The following is a 26,731-nucleotide window of genomic DNA, read 5'->3' on the forward strand; positions in this document are numbered from 1 at the left end:
ACCAGTAAATCTGGATCCACAGGATTCAAGATGTCTTTACAGGGCTTTAACTGTTATAAAGCATGAATATTAGATTTTCTTCAAATAGTTTCTATGTTTCATAGAACATACGAGTATAGTGGTAAGATTATCTTTAAAGTACCGTAAAGGGAAAAAGTGGTATGTCAATGTTCTCATCTGCCTAGAAACATTAATAATGACTGTAACAAAATAGGTAACACTACTTTTATAGCAGTGAGTATCTTAAATCCCTACTAAATCACTTATCTGCAGATCAGCAAAGAGAAAACAATAGAAACAATAGGGAATGGGTGGGGAAATCACCCAAAGAAATTAAAAGATGGGTATATTTCAGCTGGACTTTTGAAAACAGAGAAGCTTCAGAATAGAAACACAAAAGAACAATGCTCCAGAGAAGAACAAGCAAGAACAAAAGGATGTTGACTGCAAGGACAAGAACTCAGCAAGACCCAGATGATGCACATACTGGAGGTGAGGAATCCAGTGGAGAAAGCTCAGGTGCTTGCAAGTATACAGACTTCAAAGACATCACAGCAGTAATCAGACCAAAGCAACAAGGTACAGGCTGATTTTGCCTACGTATGTTTGTTTCCCCTGTAAAAATCTGTAAAAGATACACCCACTTGCTTCAATTGCTGTGCATCCTTTGAGAAGAAACTAGAGCAATAAGGAAGGAGTTCCTGGGGAATCCTGAGGCAACTGAGGCCTCCAACAGGTGAATCATTGAGTCTCACTTCCCAGAAACACTACTAAATAGGTTCTACGCTCAGCATTGAAATAGTGTCTAGGTCTTGCCTAGTCAAACATTAGCAGCATGATTCCAGCACTGCAATACAAAAGACAGATGTTTGGGATCTAAAATGTAAAGTTCAACCTAACCCACAGAACTGGGATTATGAGAAGCGTTCAGCACTGGTGTGAGCTCACTACCAAAAAATCAGTTGAACGCCTTTGAGAATTTCAAAGTACAACAATTGCCAATGCCAAGTTCTTTGACAAGTCCCATGCCATAGGATTTCTGTGCTCCTTCAGCCTAATTCAACTTCCTTATAGGCCAGTCAAGTCAAACAAGCAGCATGAAATTTGCTGGAGTTCAACCTTTAGCTGAGTGAGGAAACTAAGGGAATTTCCTCATTGTTTTAATTATAGATGTGTGTTGGCAGTAAAGGCATTTGTTGTGAAGGACAGCCTACATGACAGAAATATTAAAACATATGTACCAAAGTAAGGCTTTAACTGAGTGCTTAAAAATGAGAAACAAAGAAACCAAAACCCCTTGTACAACATAAATGTGAACCAACAGCCAAAAGATGTGTTTAAGAATACTACAAAGTCATCCATATAAAGAAACATACTGGTTTCAAATAGGCCATTTGTACTTATAAACAAATAATTTAACAAGCAGCAGAAACACTGATTTTCAACCCTCTTATATTAAAATCTCACAAAAGTAAAACAATTTTCATGCATGATCACATCTTGTTGCAATATACTGCTGACTCACCCAGTTACACCCTACAGTGTACAGCGAGATCCATGAACTGGTAACAGTGGCCCTTCCAGAATGCACAGTGCACAGCAATCGTCAAATAAAATCTCATAACCACACCCTTCATTGGACCTGTCTTTTGAGAAGGTACCCTGCATGCAGCTCAGTCAGAGAAATGGCATGTTTTCCTGAACACTTTGCCCCTGCCCTTCTTGAAATGCTTCCTTTTCTTCTATGAAACAGATATTCATAAAGCTTTTGGTTACAAAATACAGAAAATGATTCACCAGAAATTTGCACTACACAACAACAAACCATACATTCACGTATCTGTAGGCATGGAATGCTTACCTCTGAGTTTAAACATGACCTTAAACTTCAGTCATTTTTATACATTCACAGTGATCCAGCAACCCTGAGTTTAAGGTCAACTCCAAAAACATATGCATCAAAGATTATTTTTCAAGTATTTTAATTTTGATTCTACAAGGAGGTTGGTAAGGTATAGTGTATAGGTAAAGTTAACACCTTCACTAGCCCAGGCTGGGGAAACGCATTCAAGTTTATACATACTCAAATTATTTTCCAAGAGTGAAAGAGAAGCATCGATCCACAGAGCCAAAGAAATTTTTTAAATCATTCTGATGCCTACAAATGCCTAGTGCATTTATCCCACTGCAAAATCCTGATAGGTGGGAACAGCACTGAATTTGCTGTAAGAACAAAACCTACCTCAGCAACTGAGAGAAGGCTTTTAACCTCCGGGGACATTTCTCCAGAGATCTCATCTTTCAGCAAGTCACCATGCAAACATACTACATGACAAAAGGAACTCCCTCCACCCTCAATCATATATCCTGGCTGTCTTACAACATCATGGACCTCAAATTATATGGCAAGACAGTAAATACTGCAGTCTCTAATGGATGATTACAACTTGGAAGAAATAATCACTATCATTTTTTGTCACCCAACTAAATTTAGCTTCAAAAACAAACAACTTGTAGAACAGATTGAACCAGACCTTGTCAGAGCAACAGCCATAAGAAATACCTCCCCAAACATTTCACAGCCACAGATATCAATGCCCTTCCCTCACCTGTAAGTACCCCCAAACACATAGCTCTATCACATGCTCCTCCATGCATTTCAATCAATGTGCCACATGTCACCAGGTGAATTAGGCAGAGGAAATGAAAAAGAGCCACAAGTATTAGCTTACCCCAGCAACTAAAAAAAACCCAGAAAAACCAGGGACCAGTGGGGTTACCTTTCTTCTATAACTACCTCTTCATCTCTGACCTCTAACCCTTGATCCATAATTTTTACAGGGACAGGTGTAGAAAATAAGTATTACTTTTTTTCAATCTCCATTTCAACTTAAAGGCCCTGAATTCAGATAACATAAGCAGGCAATTTCTCTAATCTCCACTCTTAGTGATGTCCTTAATTCCAAAGGCAGTAAATCATTCCCATCCTTTTTCTTGTATCAGTCAACCTTCTTGCCTATTGCTAAAATGCCTCTGGGCCTCTAAAAGTAATAGTAACCTTTTCCTTAAGACTACCTAATTGATTGACATGATCTATTTAAAAGCAAAACAACACCATTTTAACTTTCTCAAGAAGCAGCAAAGCTGTAGGGAATGACAGTTCAGTCTCTTGCTCTACAGAACATAGAAAGCATTATAAAAAACTAGCAGACACCAAGCTCAAAAGAGCCAAAGAGACTTTTCAACAGGCAATGTGAGGTTAAGCTTTGGCACTGCTTGCCACAACATACTGTAGGTGCTAAAAGTGTGAATGAATTAAAAAAAACCCTAATGAAAACCTACTGTTGGCTAATAAATACAAAGTACCACTTCTCTCAGAGAGCAATACCAGCAGAGCAAGGGGGGTGATCCTGCCCCTCTGCTCAGCTCTGGTGAGGCACATCTGGAGTGCTGTGTCCAGTTCTGGGCTCCTCACCACAGGAGAGACATGGAGCTCCTGGAGCAGGTTCAGAGGAGGGCAACAAAGATGATGATGAGACTGGAGCATCTCCCTTAAAATAACAGGCTAAGAGAGTTGAGCCTGTTCAGCCTTGAGAAAACGGAGAGGGGACCTCATCAATGTCTTGGTATCTGCAGGGAGGGTGACAAAAGGATGGAGCCAGGCTCTGCTCAGTGGTGCCAAGAAACAGGACAAGAGGGAAGGGACAGAAACTGATGCACAGGAAGTTCCACCAAACATAGGAAAGAACTTTTTTACTGTGCAGGTGACTGTGCCAAATTGCCCAGAGAGGTTCTGGATTCTCTCTCACTGGAGATTCTCAAGAACCATCTGGACACAATCGCTGCAATGTGCTCTAGCATTACCCTCGTTGAGCAGGGTCCTTCCCTGGGTCACAACAACCCCAGGCATTGCTACAGGCCGAGGGAAGAATGGCTGGAAAACTGCCTGGTGGAAAAGGACCTGGGGATGCTGGTTGATAGTCTTTGTTCATGAGCCAGCATACATCCAGGTGGCCCTCCAGGCCTGTCTCAGAAACAGTGCGGCCAGCAGGACCAACACAGTGATTGCTGCTATGTACTTGGCCCTAGTGAGGCCATACCTTGAATTCTGTATTTAGTTTTGGGCTCCTCACTACAAGATGGACACTGAGGTGCTGGGAGTGTCCAAAGAAGGGCAATAAAACTGGTGAAGGGCCCGGAGCACAAATCTTGTGACAAGCAGCTGAGGGAGTTGGGGGTGTTTATCCTGGAGAAAAGAGGCTCATGCAAAACGTTATTGCTCCCTAAAATCACATGAAAATAGGTTATATCAAGGTGAGGGTCTGTCTCTTCTGCCAAATAACAAGGAAAAGAACAAGAAAAAATGGCTTCAAGTTGCACCACACAACTGTGTTGTCATTTCAGATCCATCTTTGGTGAAAAAAATAAATGGTGTTACTAACAGAAAGCATTTCTAGTCAGTTCACACTGTAAAAAGTTCATTTAACAGAACTCATTTCCTTGTCAACAACCGCAGAAGGAAGAAGACAGATTGACTAGTAAAGCAAATAATCTTTTGTCCTATACACCATTAGGGTGTGGTGAGAAAGCCTCTCCTGCAGCTGTCATTAATGTACTTGTTCCATTATATTCTTCTCTTTCTTCCTACCTTCACCTGTCAGGAGCACTACATGCTTTTAGCTATTCATGGACCTATTATTTTAGAAGGGGCCATGGAAAAAAGGCAATAAAACAACACAGTGGTTTTAAAAACAGTTGTCCAAAGAAACTGTGAAACTTCCTGACCCGGTCCAATCACAAAATGATATCAGGATTGTTTGAACTATACTGTATTCATGGAATCATAAAATCATCAAGGTTGGAAGGGACCTTTAAGATCATCAAGTTCAACTGTCAACCAGGCACTACCACTGTAACCCCTGAACCACTAAACCACTGAATTGTATCATCCAGCACCAGATCCAGACGTCTCTTGACCACCTCCAAGGATGGTGACTCCACTACCTCCCTGAGCAACCTACTCCAATGCCTGACTACCATAACAGTGATTTTTTTTTTTTTTAATAATATCTAATCTCAATCTCCTGTGTCTCAGCTTAAGACCATTTCCTCTAGTCCTCTCACTTCTCCAACCTTCTTTCAGGTTCTAATACTAGATCCTGGATACTGGTGTGTGAGGGGATGGAGAAACAGAAGTCCAATGACATGAAATAGAAGAATTATAATAGTAAAACCAAAGCTGTTTCTTTTTACTAAGCATTTATTCCAAGCAAAAGTATTGCTTAATAAAAACGTGATATCACTGAGGTACTTTTTTTGCTTCAACCAGATTATTATGCTATAGATCAAAAGAGAGATTTAATACAGTAATTACTGCTTGTGGTTGGAACACCCTGATTAGATTTGGACCTCCTCTTTAATTAGAAGTCAACCTTTGCCTCAAGCCTCAGGAGAAGGCTGTGTCCACCGTAGTCAGATGACAAGCCTCTTGTAACAACAATGCTCCCAAGATTAAGATGCAGCTATGCATACTTATAAAGACCATACTTCTACGAATATTTTCCATATTTAGGGTTGCATGGTCTAACCTTAGTCCTCAGTAGCAGGGGACCTCCCTGGGGCATGAGAGACCTGCTGGTGACCTGCCTTAGTTGTAAGCCTCCAAGGGAACAGGCAACACGATGTTTTGTATCACTGGATCTTAGTCCTCTTCTTGAAGCTGAAGCAGCTGGAACAGATGAAAAAGCAGTTCATCCTTGTCTATACTAGGGACTAATACTAGCTCAGTCGAGCCTGTGATTTGTCACAGATGGCCAAAACTAGGACAAATGCAGTATGCAAACATGGCTTAAATTCAAATGGTGATGCTTGCACTGAGCAAAATACCATTTTTGAACAGAGAAATTTTATAGAAAAATCAGAAATGCAATCTCTCACAAACGACAGAATCGGAGTTAAAAGTACAACTGTGCAAACTGCACATTATACCGTACATTATACTAAAAATACATTTAAGAGGAAGAAATTATCAATGTGACAGGCCTCACTAGGAATACTTTACCCCCATGATGTAGTAAGAATGCAACTGTTACAGGCTTTAAAAGAGTACTTGATCAATCATTTCAATGTTCAACCTGCCAAATCAGACGCTGGTACTTGAGGTAACTGATTCCCTATACTAGAATAAAGAACAAAGACACCAAAGAAATAACTTACAATGAAATTACAAAGTAGGTGAGTGGTACATTAAGAGAACAAAATAAAAAAGAATGAAATAACAATCTCTTCTCTTTTGTGCACATCAGAGTAAGAAGCCATAGAAACGAATACAATATAACTGCAAACAGAGCTCTCCCACTCAAATTCCAGAGGCAAAAGAAAATGTAGATACTGAGCCTAGACAGAAACCTACATAAATCCTTAGGGAAATAAACAAAAGCTCCAACACTCTTAAAATATCAACATGAAATTCTTTCAGAGACAACCTCACGATTAATACTTCTGCGTTCTAAGTTTACAACCTGCTGAGTCTGCCTCCTCAGCCCTGACACATATCCTACAGTCTTCTCTTAGCAGCTCCTCCTCCTTTTCTGTTTTCTTTGAGAACATTATAAATACCTTTGGAAAGAATTCTCTCCCAGCCCTCCTTCCCAGCTACCACAAACTTCATCTGCTGTTCATCATTGAAATGTCTTGGGGAGAAACAAAACTATAAAGAAGGAAAATTATAACCATTACTGATTAACTTGGCTTAAAAAATGTGCAATTGTGTCCTTCCTGAAACCACCTTTCTTAGAACTAATGTCTATCCTGGTTGTTCATGCCCCAGATAATTCTCCTAATGCACAAGGAATGTGGCCATGTGTCTGGATGGTCCTCAGTACTTTCTATAGAAGTCTATTCTGAAAGATGATGGGATGGTGAAACTTGCTCATGTACACAAGATGCCCAAAGAAGCAGTGAAATTCTTTCAGCGAAGACAGAGGGTGAGCCTTTTTCTCTTTATTCTTTCAACAACCATCTCATTTGCAGCATTATTTTCCATTATGAATTAGAATAAGCACTGGAGAGCAGCCCAGACAACGGAAAGAGTTGTTCAGGGCACCAGAGCAAACAGTCCTTCAGAATTCCCTTTGCAGAAACCAGGAACAGAGCACTCTTTTTATTAAAACAAATCCCTCTTCTCTGTTTAGGAATAAGGGATCTAGGAGGCTGGCTAGGATACACCCTTCACAATAACTCTTTACTGCTATCTGTGAGATGAATAGGCAAAAATCCCCAACACAACAGTGACAAATGGCCAACATTAAAACAAACACCCCCAGGAACAGGTTCTAGATACTCTTCTGATCCCTAACTGCCAAAAACTATGCTGAACCCATCTGCCACTTATTCCTCAGCTCTACCTGTGATTCTTTTTTTCCTCATTTACAGATAAGTATAAACTGAGCAGAGTAAATATTAACATTGCAAATCAAAAATTAAGTATAATGATTTATTGTGGCAAAGAAGCTACCAAAGAAACAAGCTGCACAAAATTGCTCCAGCTTATTCTACTTCCAGAAGCAACAGCTCCAAGGTGAAAGCACCTGCTGATGAGAAACATGTGATAAACAAAAGAAAGACACATAAGTAGATTCCAATCTCAAACTGCACCAGTTTAAATCTATATTTAACCTGTGGGATTGCACTGAGTGAGTGAGTAAATCCAAAATTTATCTCTTAGACTGAAAATAAAGGAGTCACATGAGCCTACTTTTAAGATAACAAGAAAAGTCATAACTCAGAGCCCCTGTTTCCAGTTCTGCTATTGACCGATTGTGGAACTTGCAAGAAATCACTCTGCCCCCCTATGCTGAATCTGCTTCATCTGTGAAGTGGAGACACAGCTATTTTTTTCCCTGGACACCAGCCTTGTGATCCAACATGAGCACTGACAGCAGCCCAAAGGAGAGAATGAGACCTTTCCTTGGAGCAACACAGGCTTAGCTCAGCTCAGGGCAATTGTGAAACTGCACCCCAAGGATTTGGAAAGGAGACTAGACACTTTTTAGAACTACCCTGACTTCTGACCTACTGGGAGGGTACAAAAGCAGGACATTTCTATTTTCACAGCCTAAAAGCATGCTTAGAGCAAGAGTAACTTGATAGTCTCTAGCCTTAAAAATTGCAAAAGCTAAATATAATGAATAAGAGTATCACTGTAAAACATCCCCCAACATTCATTCTTTCTTCCACACATTACCCTTCCCATTCAGATGGAGTGCCAGCAAGGTTCAAAGTCTCAAACTTCAGATGTGTATTACAATCTGTTACACTGGCTGGATGGGCAAAAGCCTGAAATTTTCCTGTGTAAAACAGAAGCACTGACAAGGCTGTTCACACATTGGTAGTAGACAACACAAGGGTTTTAAACAACAGTGATGAAAAACTGTACTTCAGGATGTTTGTGTGAATGAATTCGGTCCTCCTGGATATGAAGTAGTCCAGATTTTAGACTGTTCCTTTTGGTAGTGCTTCCCACAGCACAATCATTTGGAAATAAAGTTAGTAAATGACAGACAAGCAGCCTCAGAGTGGGCTGAAAGTAAGTAGGCTCAATCTCTCGTTCCTGGGAGATTTTCAAATCTTGGCTATAAAAAAAACATCATGGGCCTGACCTAGCATCAGCATCTTCCCACTATGAGCACCATGCTTGATTAAATGACCTGCATGACCTTCCCTCCATTCAGTGATTCTCAGTACAGAAGCAGCAGAAGTCTCTCCACACTGCCCCTTTGACTAAGACAGAGCATTCACCAACAATATAAAGTTTAACAAAGACAAATGCCAGATTCTATACCTCAGATAGGGCAACCCTGAATGTACATACAGACTGGGGAACGAGAGGCTGGAGCAGCACTGCAGAAAGGGAGCTGGGGGTCCTGGTCCATGGCATTGAATGTGAGTCACTGAGCCCTGGCAGCCAGGAGGGCCAGCCCTGTCCTGGGGGGCAGCAGGCACAGCCAGGCAAGGGAGGGGATTGTCCTGCTCTGCTCTGAGCTGGGGCAGCCTCACCTCCAGTGCTGGGGGCAGCTCTGGGTGCCACAAGATCAGAAAGACACTGAGAGCCTTTAGAGAGTGTCCAGAGGGCAACAAGGATGGCAAAGGGCTTGAGGGGAAGCTGTGTGAGGAGTGGCTGAGGTCACTGGGGCTGTTCAGCCTGGAGCAGAGAAAACTGAGGGGAGACCTCACTGTAGTCACAACTTCCTGCTGACAGGAAGAGCAGAGGCAGACACTGATCTCTTCTCTGTGGTGACCAGTGACAGGACCTGAGGGAATGGCCTGAATCTATGGTTAGGGGAGGTTTAGGTTGGATATTAGGAAAAGGTTCTTCACCCAGAGGGTGTTTGGCCACTGGAACAGCTCCCCAGGAAAGTGGTCACAGCACCAGCCTGACAGACTTCAAGAAGCATTTGGACAACACTCTCAGGCACAGGGTGTTACTCTTGGGGATGGTTCTGTCCAGGGCCAGGAGTTAGATTTCAATGACCCTTGTGGGTAATTTCCAACTCAGGATATTCTATGATCTGGTGAAACTATTAAATGACTGACTGTAATGGTTACAACATAGAAAAACCTGTTACTGTTTTCTCAAGACCTCAAAAGCATACTGATTTGCAAAACCACCTCATTTTAATTATAAAGAGGGGACAGTTCCACCACATTCTCAAGCCAGTGCCTTAGGATTTCCTTCATGCTCTGTTAAACGCTTAAGATCTTCATTAAAGGGTGTCTTTTCAGGTTTCACAGATGATCTGGGAAAACACATTCTTAAGGGATAGTCCGACTGTTACTGCAGTATCTCTTAAACACAGAGATTAAAATCAACATTATGTAGCAGAGGAAATAGAAATGCAGAGAAGCTTTCACTAATGGAATTCTGCTACACTAAAAAAAACCCCAAACAATTAAAACCAAAGTCAGATACAAAATACAATTCATAAAAATGATCACTTGATTTACCAGAGCTTCACTAAAGGGATCAGTAGCCCCTTTGATCAGCCACTACAAGTGCTTGTTTATAAAGGAACAAAAGATGACTTTTGTCTGTTTGTATTGTTGACTTGATGCATTTTAAATAAAAAAAGCTCAATTTACTGCAATCAAATGAAGGCAACCAGCTGTAAAAGAACTTAAACATATTAGTCACCAGGCAGACTATATGCAGTAAAACCTAGGATCTGTTTCTAGAAATGAATTAATTCTTTTTATCCCCCTTCCCATTTTTCACAGTAGACACTAGTATTTCTGACTTGAAGTCAAGTGATTGATACCCTACTAAATCTCTCAATAAATTGCTGCAGCTGTTAGCTACCTTCATCTGCTCATCTCCAAGGTCAAGGAAACTACAAAGAATTATACCAAATTATAGGACTGTGTTTCAGGATTTTTTGATCAATAATCCTTAACCAAAAGAAGAAGAAAAAAAAATCCAGTTCCTTCTACAAGCTTTACTTACCTTCAGGGATTAACTGCAAATATGTAGATGCCTGAAATCTTCTTTTCTATTACTATCATATTTTCAGTTTGAAAACATTTAGAGGAATAAAGACCTACTTCTTTTGACCTAATTGACTTGTGTTACAGCAGTGCATGACCTGAAGCTATCAGAGACAACAGTACAAGCATGACCTGACAGTAAAATCAAGAATTATAATTACAGACCACTGTTACCAGTAGAGATATATTTTCATACTGTCTGAAATGTAACAATTGAAGGGTGGCTATTAGGTTATGAAACTAAATGTCTCTTGATTAAATTTAACATAGCAATAGGTATTATCTGGATTGAGTGAACATTTGTTTTGATCTTACTAATGTGCTATATTTAACAAAAAATCAGTGCAGAGCAGTACATGAAATAGATACACAGGCCCTGTTCTGCTACTCCTTGCCTTACCTAAACTCTCCTGAGTGCCAGATGGTTGATAATCACCAAAAGAGGCAGAAGATAATGTAATAATTCACATTTTGTAAAGGTTAGCTATTTCCCTCCCTTTCAATCATTATCTGTGGTCTTCAGTTTATCCACTCTCCAGGTTTCTTGCCCATGCCACGCTAGATCCCTGTATCACTCTCAGAATGCTCTCTCTTTCTGTAGCATTTCTCCCATGCTAAACATTTGACAGGCTAATACCAAATCAGAATATTTGTCAGAGTTCCTGATACTGCTGTAAAAATGGCATCACCCTATAATAAAGTACTATATTAATGACCATTTATATACTGTTCTACCTAGAACAGTTTTTTTAATGTCTTTCACTGCAAGTGAATTATGTCCAAAGGTATGTTTTAAAACTGATCCAGTCTCACTGTATATAAACTCTTCATCCCTAATACTACAAAGACTCAAGCACAAGCTTGAAATACATCTAGAAATACATAGGGAGAGACATATATAAGAACAGGAGATTGGAAAGGGCAAGCTTTAGAACCTTGAAATCACAAGAAATATTGTTATGTGACCTTTTTGTTATGATGATCATGTTCCAGACCACAACCTAACGTTACAATACATGAGGAAGAGTTGGTGGTGGATATCTGGGCCTTCTTTTGGTCTCTTCTTATCCCAGTGTTCCACATTTATACTTAGACTTGGCAGACTTCTGGGCAAGATCTCATGAGAGTTTTGTATGAAACAATAAACTACTTCTCTGAATCTCTCTTGGAAACATCTATGTCTGCTATTTCATCTTAGGTTATCTACCTTTCTCAAGGCTCACTGCTTATTCCTTCATCTTGTCAGCTGATCTACCCATGTCCACATCCAATACTTCATAGTAATTCTAGTGCAGAAACTCTTGTTTCCAGACCTTGAGTTCAAGACCTGCAGTGTCATTCTTGTTCCGCTTGAGACAATGAGAGGGGTAGTATCTTGTGTGTTTAAGCTATGCATCCCTAAACATGCAGTTTAAGGAATAAGTAGCCAAGATGCCTCTGAACCATTGTATTTTCTTTTTCCATTGTCATGAACTGCTCCCAGAGAGGACAGTGTCCAAACTGCAGTAGGTCATCATAAAATGGAATAAAACTGTCCCCAGTAACATTCAAACAGCTTGGAAATGCTGCCTATGTTACAAGAGAAGAGTGCTTTACACTTCAGTTTTAGCTGTGCATGCTTCATAATTTAGCTTTCCCTCAGGTCTTCTATCAAGGGGCTCTGGCCTTGATGCAACTGCAGCTCTTTTCCAGGGCATGACATGGCCAGACTTGGGATAAGAATCTCACCCAGCAATCTGTCACCACAGAATAGTGCTTCTAATTATAATGAGAGATGAACCACTGAGTGCAGCAATATCAATTAGCAGAGTACATCATTTAAGTAAGGCAGGCTGCTCCTGTTCCAGTCTAGAAACAGTAATGAGACATGCACAAAACAACACTACCCTTCAAATGGTGGCTTGTTTTCCTCACAGCCCATGACACAATGGCCAGTGAGACTGAGAAGGGGGTACAGGATACATAGATATGGTCAGAAAGCACATGCACTACTTACAGGAATGAAAGACTACTGAAAGCTGCATTTCTCTCAACATTATGAGCAATCTACATTATACTCTTAATTACTCTGTGCTTTCCACATGAGAATTTGGAGACTGTAGTCCAGGCAACTTAGGGCAGTGTTTTATTGCCAAAAAAAAAAATGGTCCACATTTGGCTTTCCAATTCCCTGGAAAAAAATCTGAAGTTTTACTTTGCTTTTGGTCCAAATTCAAACTTATAAAACACACTCCAGAGCAAAAAGATACTGGTGAGAACAACTAGGGAGAAGAAAGAGGAAGAGATTGAAGCTATTTCAACCTTAAACTAAACATTTTGATAAAGTAAGTTTTCTTTTTTACAATGGTTTGGATTTGTTTGACATTATTGTAATATGACATGATCTAATGAAAGTTCTAACATTTAGACACAAATTTTTTAGAAAATAAAAGAAAAAAGTTCAGTATTTTTAAGTATTAAAGGAAATCAGCACATGCAGTGATTGAGCCTTTAAGCAGATAAAAGTATTCTAAGACAAAGGCAATACCCCCCTGCAACTTAAACACGCTGCTGGAATCAGCTACAGTGCTGAGGCAGATGGGGGAAGGAAGGGAAAATCCTCTCCCATCACATCACACAATAGACACAACACATCAAGTGTGCTGTAAGAAAACGCTACACTGTTCTTTCAGCTATAAATCCTAGCCCACTGTACTGTAAAACTGTACCAAAAAGGAAAAAATGTAGACTGTAAAAATCAAATGAAAAGGTCAGGTCATGTCAAAAGCCTGGACACCAGGGGAATTTTTTGGAAAGACTTTTCACAAAGGAATGGGAGAGCCAGTGTTCGCTGGTCTGCTCTATCACTTTGGTTCATTAAAATTCCACTATCTGCCACATGACATGGACAAAATCCTAGTCCCCAGTGGAGAACTGAAAGACAGTTTGAAAATGAGGCAATAGAGAAAGAGATTATTTAAAAATCAGAGGATAAGAAGAACTACAGAATATTCAGAAGCTTAAGGGAAAATATGGCCTTGCGAATCAATAGCCTAGAAGTTCATGACAAATCCTGATGGAAACTCTAAATAAACACAATGTGTTGATGTATGTGTGTATGGGCTCTGTTTAAAACACTTTGTTTGTTTCTTGTGAAACCTTGGGTATGATGGGATCAGATTCAATGGAATAAATAATAAAGTGTTGCTATTTTTGAACCAAGAATTACTTTCCTAGCTATAGAAGCGAAGAGTTCAAAGTAGTAAGTCATGAGGGGCTTCTTGTTTTAAACCACAGTTTTACCAAACAACCCTGTGCATGATACATAAACAAGCATTTGGAGTTTCAGTGTGCACAATTACAATCTAGCAAGTCCTATTAATTTCTTGAAAAAATAACTTTGCCGATAAAGAATATAAAACAATTATTTTTAACACAAACTTATTTTGTTTAACACAAAACTTATTTTACATTACTGTTAACCAAAACAGAGAAATAGAAGAATGACATTTTTATATTTCTGGCCAATTTCCTAGTTCACCCAATAAAAGGAAGAAATTAGGGTAAAAAAAAGAAAGAGAAGGGAAAAATAAATAGAGAAATACAGTTCTTACCCTGAAGAGCGGCAGTCTGGTTTATTTCTTTCTGAGCGATCTGTGAGAAAGGAGGCATAATATCAGCACAGAAGTTGGATGTTCTTTAGCAATACTAGTACAGAAGTCTTAAGAGAACTGTGAAACCATATGACTAGCAAAACCAAAAGGTGATTCTGTTCTCAAACTGTTTTCCCACACTGAACTAGACTGCCTAAGACCAAGTAAAATTACTGCAAGTTTAACATTTGTTACAATTCCTCTACTCAAAACACAGTGTATTTAATGTTTTGTATTAATGCTTTGGAAGCTTCTCCTCCCTTTAGCTGAAATGAACAGTGCTTTAGTTCAGGATAAAAATAAGGGAGAGGGAAGAGGAAAAAAGAAAAACCACAGATTACTCAGCGCAAAAAAATCATTCCATGAATCATGGCTGGCAGAGTTCCCTGACAGGATGGGAGAAAAATCAGCAGTTGGTTGCAGCAACATCTGCAAATACACTGAATCCAGTGCAACCCCACCATTAACTCTTCAGCTTCTGGGGGTTCAAAATACTGAATTTTTCTGTGTTTTTAGAAAAGGTTTTCTTTATCCTGTAAGTATTTCAAGTAGCTTATTTGGACTAGTGAGATTGACCCACAAAAATCTACATATAAAGCTCCAGCATGCACCAAAAGTAAAAAATATTTCTCTCAAGAGTTATGATTATTGTACAAGCATTATAAAATAACTGCAGTGCTATGATATTAGAATTAATATATTATCTTTTATATTTTAAGTCCAGAATATCTTTTACTGCATGACTTTTGAACTACTTGAAAAGCTGAGGCTGTTGTCCACCTAAAATGCATATATTCTAAAATTAGAGGAGGGGGGTTTAATCTTTTAATGCAGAAAGATCCACTATACAAGCAGAAGTTAATTCCTACAGCTGCACATAATCTCCACTGACCATGGTGCTTTTGATTCTAATTTGATCTCTGTGTATTTTAAACAGAAAGCTATTTTTCGTGTGTTAATAAACACTTTACTGAAAAGCTTGTCTATACAGAAGACTCTTCCTAAAAAAATTTCTACGCTCACAGATTGTATTTTCAATCTTAAAGCTCTGCATTTGAAATAAAATTTGCTCTGTTAACAGTACATATTTGTTTGTGCAGTTTTATTTCCTGTGTAAAAGAAATATTTTCCTCTCCAAGCTTTACGTGCTCATTTAATTAAGCTTTCATTAAAGTGGTAAAAAATTTATCTCATGTCAATTGTGCTTAAAAGTATGTAATGCTTTTTCCATCCATAGGTGCTCCTACTGAGCTGTCATAGCCACACAGTTATAATTTATTGTCTTCCTGACTCACGGCGATCTTCATTTCATCACACTGTGTGCAACTCTGCTAGCAGAAGCAGCATGGTATAGCTCTGGAATAGCTCAAACCAGAGCTGCAGCAGCAGCTCTTCAAACACACACTCCTTCCATCCTTACCATGTAACCTCCTTACCTGGGAGCACTGAACAAAATGAGACCGGACCTCCTACTGAAATCTGTTTGCCATCTGTTGCTTGTTCTCAGCATCTCCTGCTCTGTGAGCAGCCACAATCTAACAGCATTCAGACAAAGCCCCCCCACTGCTGAAACAATCGTGTGAATGAGCGAGTGAAAAGGAAGAAACCGAGTCGGAGCACATGTAAGCACAGCCTCTGGGAGCTCTCCCACACAGCCCATGGCCAGTCAGCAGATCCTCCACTGCCCGCCCACACCGCTGCAACCTGCTCTTTCAGGAAATCAATGTGATTCCCTTCTCCCTTTTATTTTCATTCCCGTTTCAGCATTTCAATGCTATATTTGGTTTTGCACATTTTATTTTCTGATAAACTTAATGAGAGCACACCATCCACACACATAATGATCTTCTTGAAAAGAATAAATTGTAATCCTACAAGCAAAGAGCCAACATTTTAAAATAGAACTAAAACCCCCACTACATTAGGTTTGCTGTGACCTTAACCTTTAAAATTTGTTTTAGTTTCAAGCGTAATGAGAGACTCAAAGAGTTCAATCTTTCACCTATGTCCTTTTAGTCAATTAGGGGGTGAAGTCACTGTACCAGGAGGTGTTTAAGGAAAGACTGGACATGGCACTTGGTGCCATGGTCTGATTGACAAGGTGGTGTGGTCAAAGGTTGGACTCAATCTCAGAAGTCTTTTCCAACCAAATTGATTCTGTGATTCTGTACATTTTGCATTTCTAAATGCTATTTTGGCATTAAGTACAAGCATCAATTCAAATTATGACACACCTCTACAAACACTAGAATATGAAAGCCTAGAAAAAACAGGCAATTTTTTTTGCAATACACACACACACACACACACACACACACAGATCTAATCTTTCCATTCTGTAGGCAAATCCTTGACTTAAAAAAAGCTGAGTCTCAAAAGTGCATGCCCACAACTAATTTTCTTTTCTTTATACATGTTACCTCAACAGCAGAGAGATGTCTTTGTAATCTTTTCTAACAGAAATAAGCAAGAAGACTGTATAGTTAGAAAGATCTGAAAATGAAATCCTGCACTACATATTTTCCTCAATATCAAAGATACAAATTGCTATAAAACATTACAGGACATTATGTCCTTCTAGCAGAAAACTGTATATTCTTCAATCCTAAACTCTGGAAACCAAAACTGTGTGTCGAATCAGAGCAAACACTGAATGCTGCTGGACTAGCACTTAAAATGAACAAACAAGCCTGTCTGCACTCTGGCATAGGAAATGCACACGAAAAAATGCCACTTCTAGCGACAGATACTACCTTCCAGACACAAGACACCAGTACTATCCTCCCTATCCTTCTGTTGCTAAAAGCAATAAAATTCTTTACTGTGTATGCAGCTGTAGTATAGTATGTTAGGAATTTACAAGCAGCTAGTACTCACAAGCTACAAAACCGCACTGTACAATCCTAAGTTTATTTTAGTTAATGAAGTTCTTTCTGCCTGTTCTCCAATCCACAATTTGCATAGCCAAAGATCTGTAGTCTCTCAATCCGTGAGAACTGACCATGCTCCAACCTCCTGCAGACCATACTTGAGATTTTCTCCACTTCATATTCACATCTACTATTTACAAAACCTTTGCTGCCCTCATAACATTACAGCCATACAAGAGAAATATATTAGCCTTGTTCAGAAGCAGGATATAGTGCAAGGAGCAGCTAGTAGGTGCAGCAGACAAGGTGGAAGAAGTCAGAGACTCCTGGCTGAAGTTGGGAAGATTGTTGTCCGGTTCTAAGCACAGCAGAGGAATAAAGGAAAACATTAAGGCACAAAAATCTGCTCTTCATACCACAATAATATGGCAAATCTAGCATTTCTTTACAAAATCATGCTCTGCGTATTTCAGCGGCAGCATGGATACCTTATGCCTTTTTTCAGTATGCAAAAGCTGAGTGGCAGACAGAAATGCCATGTACCAGTTGCTTTCAGAAAAAAAAGCGATTCTCTTAAACTCTAAGTTTGGGAAAATTAGCTCCTTTTGTTGTTTGTTTTTAAAACGGTATAAAAGTTTTTCTTCTCAAGGAAAATATAAGTATAATCATCAGGAGAAAAATAACTGGGTCAACATCATTTCAGTTGCTCCACAAACCTGAAATAGCTTAAGTTTTTGCCAAAAAGACCACCAATGCAGAAAACAGTATCTTTTAAGGCAATCACTCTTGTTTCTGGAAGACAAGCAAAGCAAGGGAAAAAGGCAACTCACACTCAGTAGAGCCATTATTTTCCTCTGTTTATTTTGCAAGCTTCTTCAAAGCATCTTGTTGCTAAGAGTGACTTCAACTGAAAAGTTTGCTCTCACTAGAAAAAAATTCAAGTATAAACATAAAATGTTGAAAAATGAGTGGAAAGTTAACAGACATTCTGCTGCATCAAACTGCAAAGCTACTGGGGAACCTTCAATGCAATTACCTCCTGAGGCTGGTAACTTCCCACTTTTAACCCCATTCCACAGCTTGATCTCTTAAAAGCTGAAGGGAGGAAAGGGGGGCACATGCCATTCCCATTTCTGGGAAATAGAGTTTAACTATGCCTGCTGAATTGACCAGCCAGCAAAAGAGGCAGGGCACTAACACTCTCCAGGAAGACATGTAGTTAGAGCAACCAGCAGTCTCCATGTCAGCAGTTTTTAGCCCCCAATGGTCCAGCAGCGGTTTCACAGAGAAAGCAAGCATGATATGCTACTGTAACAATGACAAACCTCCAAATAAACCAAGCAATGGAAACCATGGGCTTTTAAGCAGCGCTGTCAACATCAAAATATAGAGAGAAATCATGTTTTCAGGATAAGCAAATTATTGGAAGAGGCTGTACAACTTTCATCCTGATGATGCATCTGAATGCATCAATTCCCAGTGAGTTTTGAAGGCCATCAGACCTTGACAAAGCCAAACACTAAGACCAATAGAGCAGCTTTACAAAGCATCGTGCTGAAAACGTGATGCCACTATTTCAGTCATATACATCTAGACCACAGCTAAATGGTGCACCAGTCCCTACCAGATAACTGAATCAAAAACTCCAAGTTTTCATTTCTAATTGCCAGTGTAGATGGGGCCCTAACTCAAAGGAATTGCACATTTTCTGGAAAGAAGATCTGCATTTGTGGGGGATTTTCAATGCTAGTTGCTTTATTTTAACTGGAACAAGCAGTAACTGCCACTGATACTGCCACCTTTCTGCCTGTTTGTTAAGGCATATTGTGGCTCAAAGCCACTCTTCCTTCCCTTCAGCACTTCCTCAGGTATGGAACCAGAACAATGCAAATTGATTCCACTGTGTAGAATCTACTATAAATTTTGGTCAATTTTGTTAGGAACAGTCATACAGCAAAACTCATAAAACTGAACATTTGTTTAGTATTTTAATATTTTAACAGCAGAGTCCCTTATCAGTTGTTTAAAAGACAGAAGGCTCAAGCAGAGATTAATGAGAGGCTTGGAAGGAACTTTAAAAATTTACTTTATGTATAGCTTTCCCTTTACTGCAAAAGGCTACAAAATCAGGACATGCTCAGAGTTTTTAATTGTAAAGGTGGACAGTTTTTATATTTACTTTAAATTCTACAGTATGCTGTTGACTTCCAGAGCAGTACACTGCCAGGAAGAAAACAGTATTATAACATCCCCCACAATGAAATTATAGTAGTCTGTCAGTTTTAGTGCTAAATAGTAACTGAGTCTGCAAGCACAAAGCATTGCTGCAGTTTTTTATACTTGGAGTAATGCTTTTTTCCCCCCACTCTTAAACACAACTGATAGATGGCTGGGGGTGGACCCCAACACACAGCTGAGAACACAATGAACCTCTGCAGTCGAGTATTTAATTTTGAAACCTACTGATCACCATAAAGCATGTAATTATCCCAAGACTTTAAGTTATAGTATCTTTACCTTGCTTAAAAGGTTAAAAATAAACTATAATCATCTTTAAAGCCTTTAGTGCACTTTTAAGTGCACAACATATAAGTGAAAAAGGATTTTACTGGACAGCAGAGGCCACATTTGCCAATGCTACATTTGCTGTTGATTAGTTTTTGTGACTCTGAAGTTCCACCCCCTCATTCTTGCTCCTACATTTCTCCTGCACTGCAACAGTAACAGTGTGTGTGCATCAGTGTGAGCACATGTGCCAGCAAAAGAGGGGGCAGATGCAGAAAACAAAAGAGAAAGGAAACAGACTGTGTAAGCTATCACCATTTCTCTAAAAGGTTTGTGCTGTAAGAACCTAGACTAAACTCAGCACTGGGAACTGGGCTTGTTCTTAAGCCATAAATGATAAACAAAATATATAAGCAATCAAATACACCCATTACATACATATGTTACCACACTTTTGCCTTCTACCACAGTTGTTTAAAGAGGAAAATTAGGACACAGCTGCTTCTAAAGCTCTTTTTAAAAAAAATTAGCAACTCCTGGAAGTACAAATCCCCACATCTTCATGAAAAACATGCCAGCTGATCAGTGCAATGTAATTCTTAGATTATGTACTTCAAGTATAACTAGACACAGGTATCAGTTCACCACCAGTATCACAGTGGGAGCTACTCTAGATGAGCCCTACTACTTATTTTTTTATACTTTCCTAAGGAAAGTATTAATTGACTCAACATTTTGATGAACAGAAGACTTATAACCACAAAATACGTTTCTCTCTAGGCATTTCTAAAATGTTAAATCTACATTTCTGAAAAATAATTCTCTGATGTTGCTAGCATTGCCATTAAAAGCAAATTCTCTTTTATCTTTTTATAAGAGTACCTTTTTCTTCTCGAATCAGAGATTTAGCATGCCTGCAGAGATTCTGCATATTCCTCAGCTAGACCACAGAGCTCACTCGGTCCTACCTATGTCTGCCTGTCAAAGGGTGCTGATACACAAACAAAAAATGCAATAGTTAGATGTGTGAATAAACTTGTCCTTCTGACACTGTATTTAACAGACTATCTTATAAGCATTCATACACAATATCCAAGATCCAAATTTATTCCATTGTTCTCCTCCTCAGGCGTCTGCCTTACTTGAGAACCAGAACATCCAGCACCAAAAGTGCCTCCAGCTTTGAACACTTCTGTGTAGGTACATTCACCTGTCACAACATACTGCTGAGGTGGAAAACCTCAACAAAAAAAGTCCCCAGGGTAATCTTATGGATTAAGCACTTGGAAGCCAAGTCATATTCAATGTGGGCAAGACATGGATTCACATTAAAGTGCTGAATAGCAATTCACAAGATATTCCCCCTTCTGTGTATCAGGAAACAAATTTGGCTTTAAAACAAACAAGAAAATTTCCTTCTTGACTATTTCATCCTGTGAACCACTGACAGAATAAAGGTGACATTGCTTTCAATTCAGATATCAGACATGACAGTGAGTGCAAGTAAGTGCAGAGGTCTGCACTGTGGGAGGAATCCGGAGACTAGGGAGATGAAATGACACAGAGAGAAAGAAAATAATGTATGAAAAGAAAGGATTGTAATATACTCAACCACAAAAAAAAAAAAAAAGCAGTATCTCTAAAAATAGAAGAAATGTACCAGGCAAGGAAAGTATTTATTTCTCTTAAGATACCGCTGAAATACTCAGTAGCTTGTTCTTGGAGTATTTTATGGTCCTTTGTCACTATTTATGATTAAAGAATCCCCAGGCTGTTTACCCAGTCCACCTAACAAGAACAGTCTTAAATATCACTGATTTTTTTACAATTACTAATTTTCTAGGGAAGTGCATTCGACATAAGCCTATTAACAACATATTTTCCCTCCAGTGACATTGGTAATTCTGCCCAACACAGAAATAAAAAAATTATAGGAAAATGAATGTAACAATTGCTTCTCATGTGCATAGGATACTTCTGAAGTACCATAAAATGGATTATTCCCAAAAAGGACTCTTGCACTTTATCATCAAACAAAGACTACAAGACCTAGACACATCATAAAAGGGATTAATGTGAAAGTGCAAAAAATGGATTTATTTAATGATGGTGGCATATATGAATAAATTGTTGTACCCTGAGATAACCCTCCTCCATCAGCTTTGAGCACATGCCTAAAAGTTGTGCAACTCTCTGCCACTATTCCACAGAACAGGAAGCCCAGCACTTTGCTGTTATTAAAGCAAGTAATGTTTGAAGGGGTATTATTTAATTATGTAGTGATCGGCATCCAGTTTTTAAAGAAGTGAATCACCTAGCATTCTGAAGACATTTTACTGAGGTGTGCACTGAATTTATCCACATCTACTCCAAGGTGTTAAACATCTACCAAATCCCCTTTAAAGTACCTCAGAGTCCTCCATTACTGGCCTAACGTGTGCATGGAAATCTGCATACATGTGCCCTTTGGCCCTGGAAGAACATCCTGACCAGTTGTCACTATGTACAGCTGGATTCCTGGCACCATGATGTCACCTTGTGCAGCTGTTAGAAAAGTAATTCTTTGCCTGTTTCTACCCTCAACATGAGGCTACTGCATTTTGTTCTCAGTCTTCTAAATGCAAATTTCATCCATTCAGGTGCTACTCATGGTAACACAAAGCAGTTTCACCTACCGTCAATGAGAGGCTTCAAAAACTACTTTGACCAAGAAAAAGGATGGCAAAGTTATTAAGCATTCGAAAGCCCTCAAAACAAAGAATCCTGTGCTCACCACAGATAAACACAGCTTTTCTCAACACTCGGTAATGCTGGCAGAGACAGTTCCAATTGTTTGGTACTTTGGAGGAAATAACTACCTTCCCATGTATTACTAGACCTCTCCCCAGTTCTGTGCACTCACCAAAAAAGGCCTACAGATCCTGTCAGAGGCATTCAGCCTCTGTAAATATACTAATAAGTACCTCCACATTGCTATAGTGCCAAAATACCATAATGACACACTTCAAATAGTTCTTGGTAATGGATCCACAAACATCAAGCTAGAGGACAGCAATTACAGAAAAGAAATGTCCCTAATGTCACGGCAGCTGCTACCATGTATTTCCCAGAGATGATATTGGTCATCTGCAGCAAGCTTTGCACACTAGAACAGAAAAACTAATTTTTTCCCTGAAGTTAGGCTGATAAGAGCTGAATACATGAGGTCTGCAGCATTATCCCATTTCATCATTCAGTGATACTTTTTCCATGCTCCAGTGATGCTCATCCAAGCATGGACTTGACCTGCTTAAACAATGGATGTGGTAAACTGTCCAGGCAGGACATGGCAGGTACCCAGTCTCAGGAACTCCATTCTCAGGTATATTTCATCATGTCAGTTTGGAGTTCACTGGATGTTGCAAAGAATGGCAAGCTTAAGACAAATGACAAAACGTTCAGCATTTGGCATCAGTTGAACTGTGGCACCTGACAATGCTGTTCTTCAAGTACCAGGTAGGAGACAGACTTCTTAAAAAGCTTCTTCTTTGATCCTAAGTCCCACATTTCTAATAGATTTGTACCCTAAACTTAAAGTGCAGCTATAAAATGGATACAGCATAGCAATGGAGTAATTTAATATGAGAAAGTTATTGAAATGCTGAACTTGTTTCTGGAAATTTATGTCCCATCTCTCTAACAGGATGAACGAACAGTATTTTAATAATAAATAAGATCACAACACACTGCACACTCAAAAATTCTTTTAAATTATTTAGCACAGATGTGCACAATCTGAATCAATTTTCATATATAGATCTGTGATATTGAGAACTCAGTTTTTAATGCAAGAAGGAATTCATGACGAATACAAAATTATCACCTTGAGAAAACAAATTATATTCATTTTAGTTTATCTCTTATAAACAGAATCTAAATGCTATAACTGAAGAAAAACATCAAACAGTTTCTTTTATACATACAATATTCTGTCTAGAAGGAGAATGGACCTGAACCCTTTTGTAGTAAACACAGTGCTTGAAAATTTACTTAAGCTTTTAAGGAAGTAAATCACCATGATCAAGACCACATTAAAAAGCAGAATACAGATAAGAAATTTATCATTATAGTTCAAGAACCAGTGATTATCCAGCAGAAATACCAACAGGTATGCAAAAGGCTGTAACTGATTTCATATAATGAATGACTGTGCTCCTCACTACCATGCAAGATTTGAAGACAAAGTCTAAGTGGATTCAAAAAAGGAATTGAATTAGTGAAAGATAAATCCATTGGCAGCAATTTAGCAGGGCCTTTCATATGAGGCCTCCCAGAAGTTGCTAAGAAATTGACTGCAAAGGGGAAGGAATTTCTCTTGGAAGTAAAAACTGAATCCTGGGAGGTGTTTCTTGCATACTTTCCTGAAGACATTTGTTTTTTCAGTTTGTGTGCTGTGACACGCGAGCTACTAGCACAGCTCTGAAAGGCTGACAGTGTGCCCACTATTAACCACAGGAGTAATGATGTCAATCATTTGAAATCTTTAGCATGTTCTGATCCAATCATATTTTCTACAAAAGCCTGAACAAGCTGACTGAGGTCGCAACACATACACACAAAATAAATTCTATGATCTCTTTAAAAGCTTAGGGGAAAAAAAAAAAGAACAGTAAAATTTGTTGCATTCAGCTTCTACTCCAGTGTGAACCTTTTCAGCCTTGCTGTCATCCAGCCTTTCATGCTGGACCCAAATACAGCCACTGAAAGCAGAAAAGCAAGAACATATTTGTTTTGTAACATATGCAAGAGTTTCTAAACCAATTAGGTTAATCTTTGAAGCATCTTATTTAGCATTCCATTAAATTTTGTCAGAAGATTCTAAATTCTTAAGTCAGAATGTCAAATTGATGTTTTTAGAATAAAACATGAAATCCATACAAATCTCTACAGATGTAAAACACCTGAAGCAATTAGTGTAACAGCACTACATCAAGTGGTCAATTTAAAAATATTGATATACATAAGATCCTGTGTCTGTCAAAATTTATACAACGTTGAGGGGGAAACCAGGAATTTTTCTTGGTCCGTGCCATGAGCCACTAAATCTATGCTTTCCCACAAAACATATTTTCATCCTTCACTAAAGGGAAGGATGCTTGCCAAGCATAAACCACAGATCAACAGATGATATACTGTGTTCCCAAATCTGCTGTTGGAATGCTTCAGTGCCTTTTGTGCATACTGCTTTTCAAGAGCAGAGTAAAAATTCTTGGCCAGCATTGAAAACAACCCTTCCACTACATTTTTTCTATACAGTCAGAGGACCTGAATAAGGAAGGCAGGACTGTGCAATACGAAGGCTGAAGGGGCCAGACTCCTCTATCCTAGAAAACAGAAGGCAAAGAAACTACTTAACCACAGCACACTGCTACTTGTAGGGTAGAAACAAAGATCACAAATGCAAACTCTTCCTGGTGTTAGTGGACAGTATTGAATAGAGCAATGGTCACAAATGTAGCTTCGGAGGCCCAGGTTGTAGGTGAGCAAAAGTTCTTCCTTTAGGAAGAAGCACTGAAACAGGTTGAAAGTAAAGCACTGAAACAGGGTGCCTGCCGGGGCTGTAAATCCCTCTCTTTCAGGAGACTTTTCAAGACATTGCTAGACAAAGCCTTGGCAACAGGCCTGCTTCAAGAAGGAGGCTGGACTAGGTGACCCCAGAGCTCCCTTCCAGACAACACTTCCATGGCCACAAACACGAAGTAAGCAAAGCAAAGAAACTGAAGAATGCAAAAGCATTGTATTTCACTATAGATAATAATCATCAAGAAAAGAAGTTCATGGAAAATTATTTTAGTGCTATCAAAATAAAATTTCATATGGCATATATTGTGTGAGATGCTATTGAAACAAAACACACAGAACTACACTAACTTTTAATGAAGAGCGTAAACACCACTACCCTGTTGTTTCCAGATTTTAAATCAAGGTGATGCATGGCTTCCAAATAGATAAATTACATTTAACATCTCAGTAATTGCAGCTGAACATGCCTCAGTGACTTCAGCTATAGAGAAAGAAAAAACAAGAGAGAACTTCAGAGTACAGAATTTGAGAAACAGAATCACAACAGAATGCTGAACTGATAGACTGCAAGGACACTGGGCAGAATGTCCAAGATAAGGCCAGCAGGACAAGATTAGGAGGAATAAACAAAGCCAACTCATCAAACTAATGTGCTAACTAGGTAAAAGGCAACTCTGGCAGGGGAAGACCACAGCCACCAACTCAAGAAACCCAATACTCAAAAGAGTGAGCATGTGGGCTGAGTAGCAGAAGAATAAAGAAAGCAACTTAACTAACAGAAATAAAATACTAATTAATAAGGGAACTGTATAAATTATAGCCAATAAACAGTAATGCCTCTGCTTGTCAAAATGTATAAATAATGAAAAGTTTTGATAATTGGTGTACTGGCTTTATGAATTTGCCAGCTAGGACCCCTTTCTGAGCTGAACTAAATAAATCAAACACCTCAGCTCTGTGTGGATTGGCCTCTTGCACACTGGGTGAAGGAACTCATTTTGGGACAACAAAGGCTATATTCTCAAAAGCAAATATTAACAAATTTATTTACAAATATTACTTTATTTTCCATCAGTAAACATCAACCACTTTGGTAAAAGCTTCTTGCAATGAGGTTATGACTCATTTTATGCTTTGCTGTCTATCCCCATTCTTTATGCAACATCCCAGACTTATCATTTGTTGCCCTGACAGGAAATGATTGCTTACAACACAGGTAACAGCAAGGTCTTTGTGCAATCACAGTTCTGTGGGTTATTCTCTGGCTACAAACTCATCTCTCCTTAAGCAATTATAAACTTCTGTGCCTTGCTTTGGCTCTAACCTGAACAAAGTAGGTCCATTTAATCACTTAATAATGATACTTATTATTATTTGTCCTTCTACAGTTTACTTGGCTAAGAAATCACCCCATTGACTACCAGAAGTTTAATTATTTTTGTAAGACCAGCCTTCATTTTTAGAAGCATTGTTTCTTTAGAGGGCACAACATTCTTTGGGGTTCAGTTTATACTCTGGGCCAAGTAACTGCATGCGGGTTTTTTTCTTGCCACTAACTTGAATCTCAAGATGTGCTGGAGAATTTCCATGTATAGGCTATATTATTTAACTTCCAGAAAA

At 39.0% G+C, this 26,731-nt stretch overlaps 1 protein-coding gene across 2 annotated transcripts in view; it reads right to left on the bottom strand.

Annotated features, from left to right (window-relative positions):
* Positions 1–26,731, bottom strand: part of SH3D19 (SH3 domain containing 19) — an 81,807-nt gene that overhangs the window by 49,654 nt on the left and 5,422 nt on the right. For both annotated transcript variants that reach the window (XM_066548180.1, XM_066548179.1), the window contains exon 2: positions 14,136–14,175. In XM_066548180.1, coding sequence (XP_066404277.1) covers positions 14,136–14,175 — 40 coding nt within the window. The remainder of the gene's footprint in view (positions 1–14,135; positions 14,176–26,731) is intronic.

Source organism: Molothrus aeneus, chromosome 4 (genome assembly GCF_037042795.1).
Source record: "Molothrus aeneus isolate 106 chromosome 4, BPBGC_Maene_1.0, whole genome shotgun sequence".
In the NCBI taxonomy this organism is placed as follows: domain Eukaryota; kingdom Metazoa; phylum Chordata; class Aves; order Passeriformes; family Icteridae; genus Molothrus; species Molothrus aeneus.